The sequence below is a fragment of the Oryza brachyantha genome, chromosome 1, assembly GCF_000231095.2.
Source record: "Oryza brachyantha chromosome 1, ObraRS2, whole genome shotgun sequence".
Taxonomy (NCBI): domain Eukaryota; kingdom Viridiplantae; phylum Streptophyta; class Magnoliopsida; order Poales; family Poaceae; genus Oryza; species Oryza brachyantha.
Window position 1 is genome coordinate 18,322,563 of NC_023163.2, and position 16,053 is coordinate 18,338,615.

Consider the following 16,053-nt stretch of genomic DNA (forward strand, 5'->3'; position numbering starts at 1 on the left):
AATTACTGTAGCTATAGTGTCATGAATACTGTCATGGAAATAGAGAGAGCTCTGGCGGCAAAGGAGCGCCTCGCCGAGCACGTCGTGCTGCTGGCCAGCCCCGGGCGGGGCACGTCCTGCCGGTGGCCGAGCTCGCGCGGCGCATCGTCGAGCACGGCGGCTTCACTGCCACGATCGTCACCTACACCAACTTCTCCTCGGCGGAGCACTCATCGACCCTGGCCTCCCTCCCGCCGTCCATCTCCACCGCCGTGCTCCCGGAGGTGGCCGTCGACGACCTCCCGCCCAATGCGCGCATCGAGACCCGCATCTTCACCGTCGTCCGGCGCGCGCTCCCGCACCTCCGCGACCTCCTCCGGTCCCTCCTCGACTCCCCCTCGGGCGTCGCGGTCTTCGTGGCGGACCTCCTTAGCCCGCGGGCGCTCGCCGTGGCCGCCGAGCTCGGCGTCCCGCGATACGTCTTCTTCACCACGAACCTCATGTGCCTCTCCTCGCTGCTCTACACCCCGGAGCTCGATCGGACGACCACCTGCGAGTTCCGCGACCTCCCGGAGCCCGTCCTCCTCCCGGGTTGCGTGCCGCTGCGCGGCTCCGAGCTCGTCGAACCCTTGCAGGACCGCACCGACCCCGTGTACCCGCTCATCATCGACGTGGGGCTCGACTACCTCCGCGCCGACGGCTTCCTTGTCAACACCTTCGACGCCATGGAGCACGAGACTCTGGTGGCGTTCAAGGAGCTTTCCGACAGAGGCGTGTACCCTCCGGCCTACGCGGTCGGCCCGTTCGTCCGGCCGCCCTCCGACAAGTCGGCGAACGACGGCTGTATACGGTGGCTTGACGACCAGCCGGACGGGTCTGTGCTGTACGTGTGTTTGGGCAGCGGCGGCACGCTGTCCGCTGCGCAGACGGCCGAGCTGGCGGCGGGGCTGGAGGCGAGCGGGCAGAGGTTCCTCTGGGTGGTGCGCTTCCTCAGCGACAAGGACAGCACCGCCAGCTACTTCAGCGGTAGCGCCGGCGGCGATGGCGGCGACAGCCCGTTGAACTACCTGCCGGAGGGCTTCCTCGAGAGGACAAGAGGCACGGGCCTCGCCGTGCCGATGTGGGCGCCGCAGGTGGAGATCCTGAACCACCGCGCCGTCGGCGGGTTCGTGTCGCACTGCGGGTGGAACTCCACGCTGGAGGCCGTGGCAGCGGGCGTGCCGATGCTGGCGTGGCCGCTCTACGCCGAGCAGAGGATGAACGCCGCGATGCTGTCGTCGCGCGCCGGGCTGGCGCTGCGGCCGGGCAACAACACGAGGGAGGACGGCGTGGTGCCACGGGACGAGGTGGCGGCGGTGGCGAGGGAGCTCGTCCGCGGGGAGAAGGGCGCCGCGGCGCGGAGGAAGGCGCGCGAGCTGCGGGAGGCGGCGGCCAGGGCCATGCAGGCGCCCGGCGGCCCGTCGCTCGGGGCGTTCGAGGCCGTCGTCGCTGGCGCGTGGAAGGCAGCCGCCGCACGTGCTCGTGCCGACGAGCCCAGCAAGGGAACAGCGACGGCGACGGCATGACCTGCGTGACACTGTGACCTGCTGCTTGTGTCGTCTCGTGCCGTCGTGTGTCTCGCGGATGTCCGTGCATGTGACTCCTTCCCCCGCTGCAGACGTTGGTCTGCTCGGTTAATTATTTGTTTGATGCGTCAGTGTCACGCCTAGCTAGCTATCTAGCTTGTCCGTGCGGTCGGTCGCCTCGTGCAAGCTGCTACCTCTACTACTATCGGTGTTCGTACGTACCTTGTGCTGCCCTAGTTGGGAACTGGTCATCCCATGTGTGTTGTACAAGAGTCATCGTGCGCTGCTAGTACGTATTATTGAGGGTGGTAACTAATAATGATTTGAGTTGTGAGCCTATTACGTAAAACTTTCGAGTTTTATCTAAGTTATATATATATATATATCAAAACTAATACATGCATCCCACTTAGTAATAAGTTATTCTACACCGCTCATCCTTCCAAGGCCTCTCAAGGCTTACCTCCTACCCTATTTCCAAGGCCCAAAAACCATTCCCAACTTATATAAAGACTGGTCAAAGGGTTAACCATGTAGGTCAACCTCTTTAGGGCTTTTCCTTATATCTATCTAAGCTCACCTCTCGTCTCACAGGAATTATGTAGTAACACAACGATAAAAATGCAGTAATACGACGACTAATTTGCAGTAACAACATCGAAACGTACTCATGAGAGATTGTCACGCCCTGAGTTTTACCCTAGCTAAAACTCAATTAAATAATGCATTAAAAATAATTTGTTAATTAAAGTTCAGGAGAAAATCAGTGTATAAATTTAATTAAACTAATTGGAAGCTTTTTCGAATGTTCTAAAATGTCCCAAAAGCATTTTAAATGATTAACATGATTTAAATTTAAATTTCAGAGAATAAAATTAGCTATAATAAACTTAATAAAAATCGGTAAAATTAGAGGCAATTTCTTTTTTTTCCTCCTTCCTTTTTCTTTTTTTCCTTCTTTCCTTTCTCCCTTTTTCCCTTTTCTTTTTTCTCTTTTCTTTTTTTCCCTCCTGGCCGAACTCCCCTCTGCCCCTTTCCCCTTTGCACGATCTCCCTTCCCCTCCTTTTGGTCGCACAGCACCCACCTCCCCCTCTCCAAGCCGTGACCAACCACCTCTCTACCTAGAAAATCAATTCCAATTAATTAGGACTCTATTTCTTATCTCTTTTGAAATCTTATCTATTCCTTTTTAATAGGAGATAGATAACTAGATTCATCTCTAGCTCTCTCCATAAATACCCCCACAGCCTTGTCTCTTTTCCCCCGTTCCCCTCTCCCGTGCACCTCCAGTAGTTGTGCAGCAAGCCGCTAGCAGCCCTGCTGCATCCCTGTTCGCAGCAGCGAAAGCCGATCTAATTTGTCGTCGATCTTCAGGTTCGCATATATTTTATTCTTGTGAATCAATCTAAATTAATCCACCATTTAATTGTTTAGGTTTCCTAGCCAAACAGCAAGGAACAGTTGCAATCCATCGCTGATCTCTCCACCAAATATCAGGTTCGCGTACGTTTTACTCATGTGAATCAATCTATCCTTGATCTACCGTTTAATTGCTTAGATTTTCTAATCTAATTAGCTAGCGTGAGATTGATCTACAGTGTGAAGTTTAATTTCGTACCTAGATTGGTTTTACGTTAAAGTCGTTTAGTTTCCAGTTTAGCGAGTTGTTAAATCCCGATTTAACGGGTCGCTAACTTCTTCCGTTGTTCCGCTAACAGTTCACGGTTTCACGTTTCGGATCTGATTCGTTGTACGAATCTCTGATTCGTGCACGTGTTAGTTCTATCAAGTGAAGGCGCGTTCTGTTCGGAACTTCCCGATTCGCGACGCAATCGGCGCTTAAAGTCCCCATCGCCTCCTTCGGCCCACTCCTTTTCCCTCTCCTCCCGGCCAGCAGGCTGCCGGCTCACTCCCTCTGCCGGCCTGCCAGCCTGCTCCTCCCGGCCCAATAGCCTCGGCCCACTCCTCCCTTCCGCCCTCCTCTCCCTCCTCTTCACCCTTCCCTCCCGCTAGGCCGGCCCAGAGGCCGTGGCCCACTGGCGCCCGAAGTCCTCTCCTCCTCCCTCCTCCTTGGGACACTGACGGGTGGGCTCCACATGTCGGATCCGTCTCCCTCCTCTAGACGCACCCGCTCGCGTCGCTCGCCGCTGCACCGAGCTGCTTCGCGTCCTCGCCGCGCCGGTTGCGCCTTTGCCTGTGTCGTCGCGTCGTGTCGTCGGCCAGCGCCGTGTCCGCTTGCCGCCTCTGCCACGCCGCGCCTTGGCACCGAGCTGCGGCGAGCCGCCTCGCCTCGTCGTCTGTGCCGCGTGTGCCTCACCACCGTAGCTCCTGTGCACCGCACCGCCTCACCTCGCTCGCACTAGCGTCACCGCGCGTTTGCTGCGTCACGTATCCGTCGAGCCGTGCCACGCGTGAGCCGCTAACTCGTCTGCTCGCCGACACGCAACCGAGCCGCTGCTCTACCTTGCGCCGCGTCGAGTCACCACCCCTGCCGCCCCTCGCCCAACCTAGCACCGCGCGCTCGCCGCCGCCACAGCCATGCACCGCGTCGCGCCCGCGTTGCATGCGTGTCGTCTTCGCGTCCCGACCACGCCACGTGCATCCCGCAACCGCCGCTGCTCTACTCCGCCTCGCCACCCCGCCCACGAGAGCCATGAGCCCGAGCCGTCGCGAGCCATGCGCTGCGCTGCCGCGTCCGCACGCGTATCCCACTCGCGCTGGTGCAACCACCCCTCCTCTTTCTTCGGCGTCGCTAACCGCCGCCCGCACATCCTGGCGCCGCATCCCGGCCACGCCGCTAACCACCTCCCCGCCCTAGCCGGCGCCGCACCCCTATAAACCCCCTCTCTTTGCGCGTCGCCGCTGCCTCTTTCCGCAAGCACCGCCGTGCCACCGTCGCCCCGTCGCCGAGCGATCTCCGCCGCTGCCGCCGGCCTACCTCACCGCCGGTCGTCACCACTTGTCCTCAGCCCTCGCCGACTTGCCGCTGCCGTCCTCGTCGCCGGTAAGCCGTCGTCGTCCTCCCTCTCCCTCTCTTTTCCTCTTCGACATGTTGAGCCAGTGCCACCGCCGTCTTCCTCACGCGCTCTGGCCGTCTCCATCGTCCGTCCTGGCGCCGTCTCCCTTGCCTCACCATCGCCGACGTGACCCCGCCATCGCCAGAGTGCGCCCGCATTCGTTGCGTCGTCGCCGTCTCCGCCCCGCGCCATCGGCCGATGTCCTCCCTTCCCCGCCGCCCGTCGGTCGCCGCCCTCCGTGTGCCGCCGCCCGCCGATCACTGTCCTCCGCGCCGCCCGCTGGTCGCGTAGCCGCGCCCGTGCACCGCCACTGCCGCTCACAATCGTCGTCGTGCGCACGCAGCCGCGTCACACGCCGTCGCCGCGCTGCCCGGGGCCGTCGCTCGTCGACCCCCTGCTGGCCGTCACCGCCATCCACCACCCTCCGCCGTCACCATCACCCTCGCGACGCCGAAGCTGGCTGCCGCCCACCACCGCCCGCTGGCATCCACCGCCAGCTGCTCGCTGCCGCTCGACCGAGCCATCTCCTCCGCCCCTGCTCTGTTCTCTCTCACTGCCTCGCCGGGCCCACCCGTCAGTCGAACCCCCTCTCTCCCCGTGGGCCCCCTTTGTCATTCTCCTTGCTCCACTGCCAAGTGGGTCCCCTCTGTCAGCATGTGTCTCTCTCCGCTGACGTCAGCGCCTCCAATTAATTGTGCAATAATTCATTAAGGTTTTCAGTTTAGTTTAAAAACACAGTTAAACTTCTAAAATTCATAGCTAATTCATCTAGTCTCCGTTTGAACCCATTCAAGTTTCATTAAATCCAGAAAAATGCCAAGAATCCATTAAAAATAGTTTCTTTCTCTGTTTCAGTAGTTTTATAGTCTGTTTTTGCTTGTTTGCCTTGTTTATCGTAGGTTTTGACCCCGTCGCAGCGTCGTTCGTTATCGAAGTCGTTGCCAAAGTTCCTCATGGGTCTAAGCAAGGCAAGTGACACTCTCCTTTGATCATATTGATCCCATGATTATAAAATCTCCGCTTTACATTCAAACATGCATTGTTTTATGCAAATCTATTTACTTTATTTATCTATTGGGTAACTACCTTTATACCCGTCGATGTCCCCTTATTTTTATTGTCATCCCAGGGTTAATTTGACTAGAAATAGGCTTAGGCAATGCTTAGCCATGCTTAGTTCAACTAGCTCACCAATTCTTATTTAATTATTTGTTAGACTTGATAAACCTTAATGGTTGTGATCATAGTTAATTTTCCGATGTGGATTAATACAACTAAAATATTACTTATGGTGGGCTGTGTGTGCATGGTTTTGAGAGTCATGCCTATGGTAATTAAGGATCGGTTCTCGGAAAACCCTAGAAGTCTTACACGTACTAACCACAAGCCAGAATGGGCAACGGTGAGACTCGTAATCTAGCTTGTTCCTATTTGACGTACCAAGGCAAGGGTGAGCGTGATGAAGTATGGACGGGCAATCATGGTGTAACGAAAGTCTCTGCTGCTTCCGGATTCACCAAGGCACAAGAGGGGACTACCTGACTTGGTGTAAAGGAGGGGTAAAACCCGAAATGCGGTGCGATTGTCTAGGGAGGGTTAGGTGAAAGGTCTTGTCATGGTTTCCGTACTGAGGTATCGTGGTGATACGTTAGGGGCATGATAACATGCTTGGGAGCCATGTCTTGTGGGTAAAGTTGTACACCTCTGCAAAGTAAAACTATTCGAATAGCTGTGCCCGCGGTTATTGGGCGAACCGACAGATTCACTAGGATTAGTTGAACCTTTAATAACCTGATTAATTTGGAACTGGCTTGACCCTGCGCAATGTGGTGTAACATTGGCAGTGGTTCGGGTCTGTCGCAACGTGGTGTAACGTTAGACAGAGGGTTTACCCTGTTGCAGTGTGGTGTAACACCGGACAATGGTTTGGGTCTGTTGCAACGTGGTGTAACGTTGGACAGTGGATGATTATTTTAAATGTTTACTTTACCTTTTATTCAGTCTATTTTATTTACTGATTTGCTAAATTACCGGAGCTTTGTGCACTTTAACCTTAGCCTATCCTTGTTATACTATTGCATTCATTATCCTTTCTCTCTTAGGTGTTACTTGTTGAGTACGGTGGTTTGTACTCAGCCTTGCTTAATTTTTCCCACCAGAGAAAGTGCTAGAGTTCCAGTCAGGAGGTTGTTTCCAAGGTTGAAGTGAGGTTCAGTCCGCCGTCGAGAATGCCTGTGGTGTGGAGCCGTCATCGCCAGCTGAAGCTGAAGATTAGATGGTCTAGTCTTGTTTTTTTTCTTTTCCGTTGCATTTCGATACATAATTGTTTTTATTTGTTTTTAAGTCGTGGAACTGTGTATTAATTTATCATAGTGTGTACTCGGGCTGATTTCTGGACCGAGATTTAATACATGCTATTGTTCAGAAATTTGGTGTAAATTTCTGGGCGTGACAGAGATCTACTTTTTTAGAATATTTTTTCAAACAATATGGTACAAAAGTTCTTAAAAAATAATACATGAGGTAAGAGATAAAGCTATTTAAAGTTTGAAATCTTAAGAAATATCTATAAGTGCAGTAATGTATGCAGTAATAATGCTATGTTGATGTAAAATATGTGTATTGTTACTGCATAATTACAGTAACGCCATGATAGAAGTGCAGTAACATCGCGATATACGTGCAGTAACATGTATGTTGCACAGCTGTAGTAACGTCATGCTAGAAATACAGTAACATCACGATATAAGTACAGTAACATCATGACTCTATACTGTTGCTACAGTATAACTAATGTACGTGAGAGAGCTAAAAATAGTGTATTTCCAATCTTTAGAGAGCAATATCTCATGTGTTTTATATTTCTTTTCAAAACCACTTTCACCACATTGGTTAAAAAAATATGATTTAAAAAACTAGATCCGTCATGAACATATTTTGACCTTGTCACTGCATTTTATAAGGCACATTACTATATTTTTGTCTTCGTGTTACTGCACTTTTTAGGTAGACGAGAGTTGGCAAAGATGAGGTGTGAAGGAAGGTCAAATGACAGGTTTGACCGGCGGGAGAGAGCGCTGACCAGGCTAGAAGAGGGTTTTGAGCCTTTGGAAGGGGGTGGGAGAGGGTTTGGGCCTTATGAGAGGAGGGGGCATAGAATAGTTTATTCTAAGGGGTGCACATATTAGTTTTGCTATATATATATTAGATACTACTGTCAGGTGTAGCTACTCACTTCACATCCATGATAAAAAATATTTTCATAACTGTTTCTGCTTCCACCCAACAGAAAGTATATACACCGTTAAATCTCATATGAATGATATAACTATATGTATAGAGTTGTACTTCCTGTTGGAAGGGGGCAGAGATATGTACGGAGTTGTTTCTGCACCTTAGACGTGAAGGAAGTAGCTACACCTGGTAGTAGGATCTAATTTTCATATATAGTAAGCCTCTATCCTACTAGCAGGTGTAGCTACTCCCTTCACGTCTATGGTACAGAAACACCTCCGTACATATCTCTGCCCCCTTCCAACAGGAAGTATAAACTCTATACATGTATCATTCACATGAGATTTAACGATGTCTATACTTTATGTTGGGTGGGAGCAGAAACAGTTATGAAAATGTTTTTTATCATGGACGTGCAGGGAGTAGCTACACCTGGTAGTAGGATCTAATTTTCATATATATATATATATATATATATTTATCAATTAATAAATTTAGACCAGACTAACAAGTCTTACAATATGAAACTGTTGACGCTGAAAATAACGACAACGTGTCACACATGTAGGCCTAGAAGTCGTTTCTCATAATGCTCCAGTGCAGAACCTAAATCTTAGAATACGCGGGCATACCAGCCATTTTGATCCTGTAACTGACAAGATGAAGAATAAAACATGTCGATCGGCTATCGAGCCGATAGGTAACAAAAAATCCAACTGATCGGATATTGATGTAGCAGCACTTAGCCGATAGACAGAGCAATCGGTTGTTAAAAGCTTGGATCGAATAGAAACTTGATAGAGATAGACTTAAATTAAATATTAGACCAACGTAATCCGTCAAGTTACTTATTAATCTTAGTCGATCAGACAGGTCCCTATAACAAGATTGAACCAAACATACATAGATCGGACTTAAGATGACAGTATGCAGTCGAGCACGATATAATTATAGGAAACATGAAGATCGATAAGGCTAATAAATATACCGACGAATTACGGTCCTTGAGTAAATACCATGAGGTGGTACCAAGAGGTATCAAAATTTTGCACTGAAATTTTGGTATCTCATGATACATTGTCAAGGATTATAAAATTGCTCTTATAATATACCGCTACACAAACATGCATGATCAAATTTGTCTGGTACAAATTGCAAAAAGAAAACTAATATGACTCTACATATGCATATAATAATCATAGTTTAATTTGTTTTCTTTGTTACGGTATATAGATGTCGAATTTTGATATGTATATTCGTAGAGTGACATATCATATATTAATGTCAATTATATTAGCCTCTTATCATTGAGAGTGATTGTATCCACCACTCTCATTAGCTCTTGCCATGCATGTTCTAGATGTCTTGTATTTTGCAAATTTGGATTTGCTCGTACCAACTACAACATTTTACCTCACCAGTGACTTATACTATACTAATACTGTAGTACATACTACATAGTTAGCTAGCTTATTACACCCGATATATGCCGCTATATGTAACTATAGCTGTACGCCCAAAGCACTAGTAAGAAACAAGAAACAAACCTTCTTCTATACCTCCCAAGATATTGTAAGGAACTTGCTAGAAGATATATATATTCCATATATATACCGCCTGTAAGTACATAATTCACTCAGTCCACGACGTTGTTGCTGAAGAGCTTGAACCGTCCGGCATCGAGCACGAGCTTCCGTATGGAGGCGAAGGCTCCAATGGCGCCGACGCCGGAGAAGACGACCATGATGGCCGTGTTGGCGATGTACAGCGCCGACCGCCTCGGCGGCGCGAGCGCGATGTTGTACATAAGGACGGGGAGGACGAAGTCGAGCGGGATGAACCCGACCGCCCCGACCACGCCGACGATGTCGCCGAAGAAGGGCAGCATGGCCGCCATGAACGCGCAGAGGGCGAGGTAGAGCGTCCGCAGGAGCAGCCGCGGCAGCACGTTCCGGCGCGAGAACTTCCCCCGCGTCGCGTCCACGGAGCTCTTCTCCATGATCTCGTACGCGACCTGAGAGTAGACGAGCCCGATGGCGAGGAGCTGGAGGAGGACGAAGAGGACGGTGAGGCCGAGCAGCCACGTCGGGGCGAGGGCCCGGCCGGAGTCCGGCATGAGGCTTTTGAGGACGTTGGACTGGACGTGGCTGCCGAACGCCCAGTAGCCGGTGATCGAAGGGAGGTAGAAGGCGAAGGCTATGACGGAGTAGCACAGGACAAGTGCCTTCATCATCTTCCCGGCCGCCGGTGGCGCCAACGTGGCCTGCAAAGCCGATTTGAAATAAGCCCACCACAAAATTTTCTAAATAGGCCAGCCTAAGACCTCATTGGGCCTTACATGATTAGTATATTGTGTTCTGCTTTATAATTTCCCGAACAACAGTTACTCTAAAAAAGGGTAGCCTTTAATAATTGTTATAGTAATAGTAGTTAGATAATTTTCTATTGGTATAAAACTCTTGGATTTCACCAGCAGGCTCTCTTTCTCTAGAAATTTTACAATTCTTTAGAAAATGCATAGAGGTACTAAATTTTAGTGTAAAATTTTGATACCTCAAGATATCTAGTATCAAGCTGTTAAAAAAAATATCTCAATGTATCTTCTTGAGAATGGTAAAATAACTCCTTTTTCTTAGTGAAACAAGGATTTTCTTATAGGAGTTCAAACATAGAGAAGAATCTCAACGTCGAATACCTGGATCTCAGGCAGTATGCCGTTGCCGTAAACGGAAGCCAGGATGGAAATGGAGAGGAAGGCATTGACTGTCTGATCGGATTTGGAAGAGCTTAGAGAGTAGTCCTTCACTGGAGCATCTTTTGACAAACCTGTAAAAAAAAAAAAGAATGATGACTACATAGTTATACTCCGTAGTAGGAAAGAGTGAAAAAAAAAACATATCTAGGACACGAGGGCTAAACTACTGATACAAAATCTGCATAATGGAAAAATTACACTTTAATCACTCAATGCATTTTAGTTCTAGAGATTGGCCCATGGAACATATTTCTTACTCGAAGTTAAATGTCAGAAGAAATTTCAAAGGACAACATTTTTATAAAAAATGGAACTCACTTGTTAAAAATACACGTTTGATGAGACCAAACTGCCAATAATTTTAAGTACGCCAAGCAACAAACTTAAAGAAAGGCTTATCTGGCCAACTAGGAAACGCTGCTGATGTGCAACTTTCGCAAAGATTTTTTAAAAATGTGTTTTTATTAAGACCGTTCTTAAAATACTCAATGCACTAATTTGATTGCGCTATAGCAAGTCAGAGGTGCTCTATTGATCATTTTGGAGACTCCTTTCTGTTGGTAATTTGTAATGCCTGTTGGTTTTACTGGAAATCTGAATCTTACAAGTAACAACATTAATGCGTATAGTTGAAGACTGTCACAGGCTAATAATTCCATGATGATGCCGTGTGGACATGTCTGGGTGAGTTTATTCCGATATCATGCATAAAAGAAAAGCTGAAAAAAATGGCTACAAAGCTCAGCTACGCCGATATCATGCATAAAAGAAAAGCTGAAAAAAATGGCTACAAAGCTCAGCTACGTTTCTTTCATCTGACTTTTTCCTTGTGTTTATATAAACAGCGTAGCAGAATTTACAGTATATTTATGAAGTGCTACTGAGAGGTTTAAGGCATCTGATTCCCGATCTAATTCCCGACCTTTTCTAGAATCTAATTCCTCCATCTTAAGCAAAACTTTCTCCGAAATCTTAACAGAAAAGTTCTGGGAACAGAGAGATGATGTTACACGAGGAGAGTTCAGGCAATATACCTGCACCAATGCAAGCAGCAGATACAAGGATGGTGTAGCCCAAGCTCAAGAGCAGTGAGACAAAGTTAATGTGCCGCAGCGAGTGGAATGATGGTAGCTGGGAGAGGAAGGCCAGCGCCACAGCCACGATGATGATGAAGTGATACAGTTTCAGGGGACCATTGGGAGAAAGGCTCGTATACATGATCTGTTTGGGCATAATAAAGAAACAAGTTTATGCAACTATGCAAGTGATAATTTGAGCAGTGAACATAAAGCAGTTTTTATTAGTTATATGTTCATGCCAGGTTGTTATGCAGTTTCATTAACTGTAAATGACTTCCAGTTTTAGAACATTGTACTGGCTAGCAGGTCGAGTACCGTACTGACTCCTTTCTGACAGTTTTAGTAAATGGATTGCTGTCAATTCTGTTATAGAGTTCTGTCCCCATGTTGTTTTCTTGTCTGAACTTAATGTCTATATGAAAATATCTCTGTTTCAGGCAAAAAAAAAAACCATGCAAGGATTGGAGTATCTTCTTCTTTCATAAAATCTGAAGCTCGAAAAGAATTGAGGCTCATGGATGTTGACATTATGCAAACATACTACGAATACATGTGTAACTTTTGAGCTGGCGTGCAGCAACCGTATGTCCAATACAAGTCAGAACGACAAGCACATGAAAATGACTCGGTTACATAGGACTTATTTCCTTTGTTTTAACTTTTTACTATCAGTGATCAGGCTTTTCACTAAAACAAATTTATTAGCTTTTCATGTACATAATTGCAATCAAATGAAAACACCTACACCTAATTCAAATTAGAACTACTAGAGCAAAGCATAGCCTGCTTGAGTCTACGGCTCGAAGGAATGTCATCTGTCATCACATATGCATTGCAGGATTTCGTTATTAGCTGCATGATTGCGACTTGCCTGCATATTACAAACCCACAAGCAACGCCAAGCAGATATTAATAACCATATAGTATGATCCTCCCGGGCATTAGCAAATTTAGCATGCCGGCCCTATCGTCTGGGAGCAGCTTTCTTACTAATTTAAATATGTTCGCGTGACTACCCTGATCCCTTCTGCGTGCTGATTAAGTTGTTGCAGCAGTTGGTAAAGACAAAGCAACCCTTCTATCCTGAAGCAGCTAGAGTCAAACTCATCAGAGCCAACCATTTAGGCCAGAACAAACATGGAAGGCCAATGCAATACCTTTATGCATATTCTACATTCACACTAAGAAGCATGACAGATTCTTGATTTTGAAGGGCAACTACGTCCCAATTTGTTGGCTATACTACAGATAGTCCAAAGAGAATCGACATGAAACATCGTCCAGAACAATAAACTAATCGTAAACAGCATGGTACTAGTAGTAAATAGTAATATAGAACAGCATGAGAGTTAAGGGTTCTGGGAAACTACGATTTGCACCTCGAGGCAATCGGCGGCGAGGAGGATGGTGCCGATGCTAACGCCGGTGTTGATGGCCGTCTGCACGGTGACCACGAAGTAAAACATCCACCCGGATCCTGCGTGCAGGAGCGCGAACACAACGAAAAAGCGATATTCATATCACGAATTAATTACGTGTCGGGGCGGGCCATCACCTCTTCTTGCGTCGATCGGCGATCGAGCTCTCAACGACGCACGGATCCTAATTAATGGGAGCACGGCGGCGAGTCGGCAACAGCACGGCAGCCAGTGTGGCTTGGCCTGCTGCTCCATGCCGTCCGTGCACAAAGGCGAGCCGCGCCGCGCCCGCCCAAACGAGGCCCGCATTGATGCGGCTAGCTAAGCTGTGTCTGCTTGTGGGCATTGCACCGAACGCACATGGGCTATGGGATGGAATGTATGGCGAGGCGGTGGGGGGAAAGGGCGGTTAATTACCGAGGACGTCGGCGGCGAGCTCGCGGAAGCGGATGTGGCGGCGGCCGCGGGCCTCGCAGTGCTCGAGTACGCGGGACATGAGAGAGTACTCGTAGAAGGTGACGGCGCCGATGACGGTGAGCACGGCGAGCCCGAGCCCCCAGCCCATCCCCCGCAGCGCGTACGGCAGCGTCAGCACCGTCGGCCCCACGATCGCCGTCGTCAGGTGGAACCCGGCGTGCCACCACTTCCCTGGTTCCGACCACCACAGATCGATCAGGAATCAGCCGCGCCACCGCATTGCGCACACGGGGAAATGCGGGGGGAGTTGCCGTTGCCGGAGAGGAGGGGGGGGGGGGAGGCAAATTGACCTACCTTTGGACTCGAGCACGAAGGCGGCGCCGGCGTCGGAAGCATCGGCTGCGGGCTGCTTGGCGGCCTCGGCGTCGAACGCGGCGGGCGCCATGGACTTCGTCTCCAGTTGTCCTGCTCGCTGGCTGCCGCGGCTATTTATATACTCTACACGACGAGGCGACGCGAAGAGAAGGAACTCGCCCTGCGCGTGGCTCCCTCTCGCAGTCTCTCTCTCTCGGCCCTAGCCAATCTAATTCTAATCAACCAACCTAATCGGCGCATCAATTGAGCGGCAATGAGGCGATTAAATGTTAATCTCGCGATTACTAACTTCTCCATTCGCGTTGTATTTATGCTGCGAGCCTCTGCGTGTTGGCCGGATCGTCAGCGGCGCGGTGAGGTTACTGGCCTCTCTTCAAAGTGTTCTAAGATGATGGTCAGGTTGTGTTCTTTTAAATATTATTGATAAAAGATAAAAAATCATTTAATTTTATGATAACTATTTAATATATAAATGACAAAATTAACTAATAAAAAATTTTAAAAAAATATATACTTTAAAAATGTGAGATGATGAACTTCTCTATATATTTTTTAAAAAAACACTATTTAACAATTGAAAAACATAGCGCAAAAGGCAAGAAAAAATTGAGAAAAATCTATCATAAAGAACGCAGGGGAACCCAAATCAAATTGGCCATTTTGGGTAGTGATGATTCACCGATTGTTAGTACAACTAGAAATAGATATAGAAAGAACACTATTTGTAAAGAATGTTTTTAAAACACTAATTTATCATGTTAATCAACTGCAGATAAACACAGTTGCAACGATTAATCAACTACAGATAAAAAACCATACGGACAGTGTAGTTGAACCGTAAACAGTAAATATGAACAGTGCAACAGTGACAAATTCCTGCGTGGAAGCCGGGCTGGCACAACTCTTCACATGAACAGTGTAGGCGAGCAGTGTGCGAACAGCGAATATGAACGATGAACAGTGTAACAGTGACAAATGCCTGCGTGGCAGCCGGGCGCAACTCCTCACCAAAAACTATAGTCTTTATAGATAGATTGCTGGTTGAGTCATTAGCTGTTGGGTTTTTTTTTCCTTGCTAAATTTGTGTGATGTTCACGTGGTTTTACGTGACCAATTAGTGTTTCGACAGTTTTTCTGACGTCCCATTTTGAGTCCCTCTGTTTGGCTCTATGTTTCACTTCCATGGTAACGTTTGGCTGAAGTATCGGATACGAATTCCATGACCAAATGTTTAGCATGGTCTGGTCACTGTTTAGTTGGTGACCGAAGTTACCATAAAAGTAAAATATACGAGCGGTTCTTAAGCTTGAGAGCGAGTGTCACTAAAGTTCACGAACTTAAAAACCATATATCTAGATTCATAATCTTGGTTTAATGATTCGTTGCGGGTCCAAACCTCATTTGACCTAGGCTAACTTCCGACGTGGCAATTCACGTAGGCAAAACATTTACAATTTACTCCATCCACAATAAAGAATGCTAAAGTAATTACAATTTAATACTTGACGATACAGCACCTCTAAAAAAACCTAAAAAATCCCCGAACCCCTCCCTCACAGGTCCTCGCTCTCTCTTCCTCGAATGCTATGGCTAGGGCACGAATGGGAAGGATGTGAGGGGTTGAGGGATTTTTTTTGGGGTTTCTAGAGAGGTACTATACCGTCAAGGATTAAATTGTAACTATTCCAGCATTATTTATCGTGTAGGGGGTAAATTATAAATGTTTTGCCACATCGGGAGTCAGCCTAGGTCAAATGAGGTTTGGACCCGCTACGAATCGTTAAACCAAGATTATGATATCTAGTTTCAAGTTCATGGACCAGAGTAACACTCGCTCTCGAGTTTAAAGACTGCGCATGTATTTTACTCTTACCATAACCAAACCTTACCAAAAATTGGTGCTACCAAAGCTTGTTCACGACGAGTGTTTCAGTGTTTGGTTCGGTGAACAAAATCGCCACTACTTGATTTTGCCATATTACCCTGGATCATACTACTTAAAAACCTTATGAAAAGCGGCACCAACACGCAGCTTGCTACCACCTCATTTACTCTTTTCTCCTATGGCATAAACAGAAACAAGAGGGGAACCATTGGTTCAAAGATAACTTATTCTGAGATAGAGGCCTAAGTAAGGGTGGTAATGACTAAGAGCATCTCCAAGAGACTAGCTAAATTATACCTCTTTAAATTTTAATTTAGCTATTCATATA

The 16,053-nt window shown here is 47.9% G+C and overlaps 1 protein-coding gene and 1 pseudogene across 1 annotated transcript; one reads left to right on the forward strand and one right to left on the reverse strand.

The window, feature by feature from the left end:
• On the forward strand, nt 1–1,544 carry LOC102714699 (annotated as a pseudogene).
• Nucleotides 1,545–9,087: 7,543 nt separating this feature from the next.
• Nucleotides 9,088–13,910, reverse strand: LOC102714976 (probable GABA transporter 2). Its single transcript, XM_040520220.1, has 6 exons — nt 13,820–13,910; nt 13,466–13,696; nt 13,010–13,107; nt 11,586–11,772; nt 10,492–10,622; nt 9,088–10,059 (listed from the first exon to the last, which is right to left on the reverse strand). Exons 1-6 carry the CDS (start codon nt 13,908–13,910, stop codon nt 9,433–9,435), a joined length of 1,365 nt encoding a protein of 454 aa, XP_040376154.1. The 3' UTR covers nt 9,088–9,432.
• Nucleotides 13,911–16,053: the final 2,143 nt, after the last annotated feature.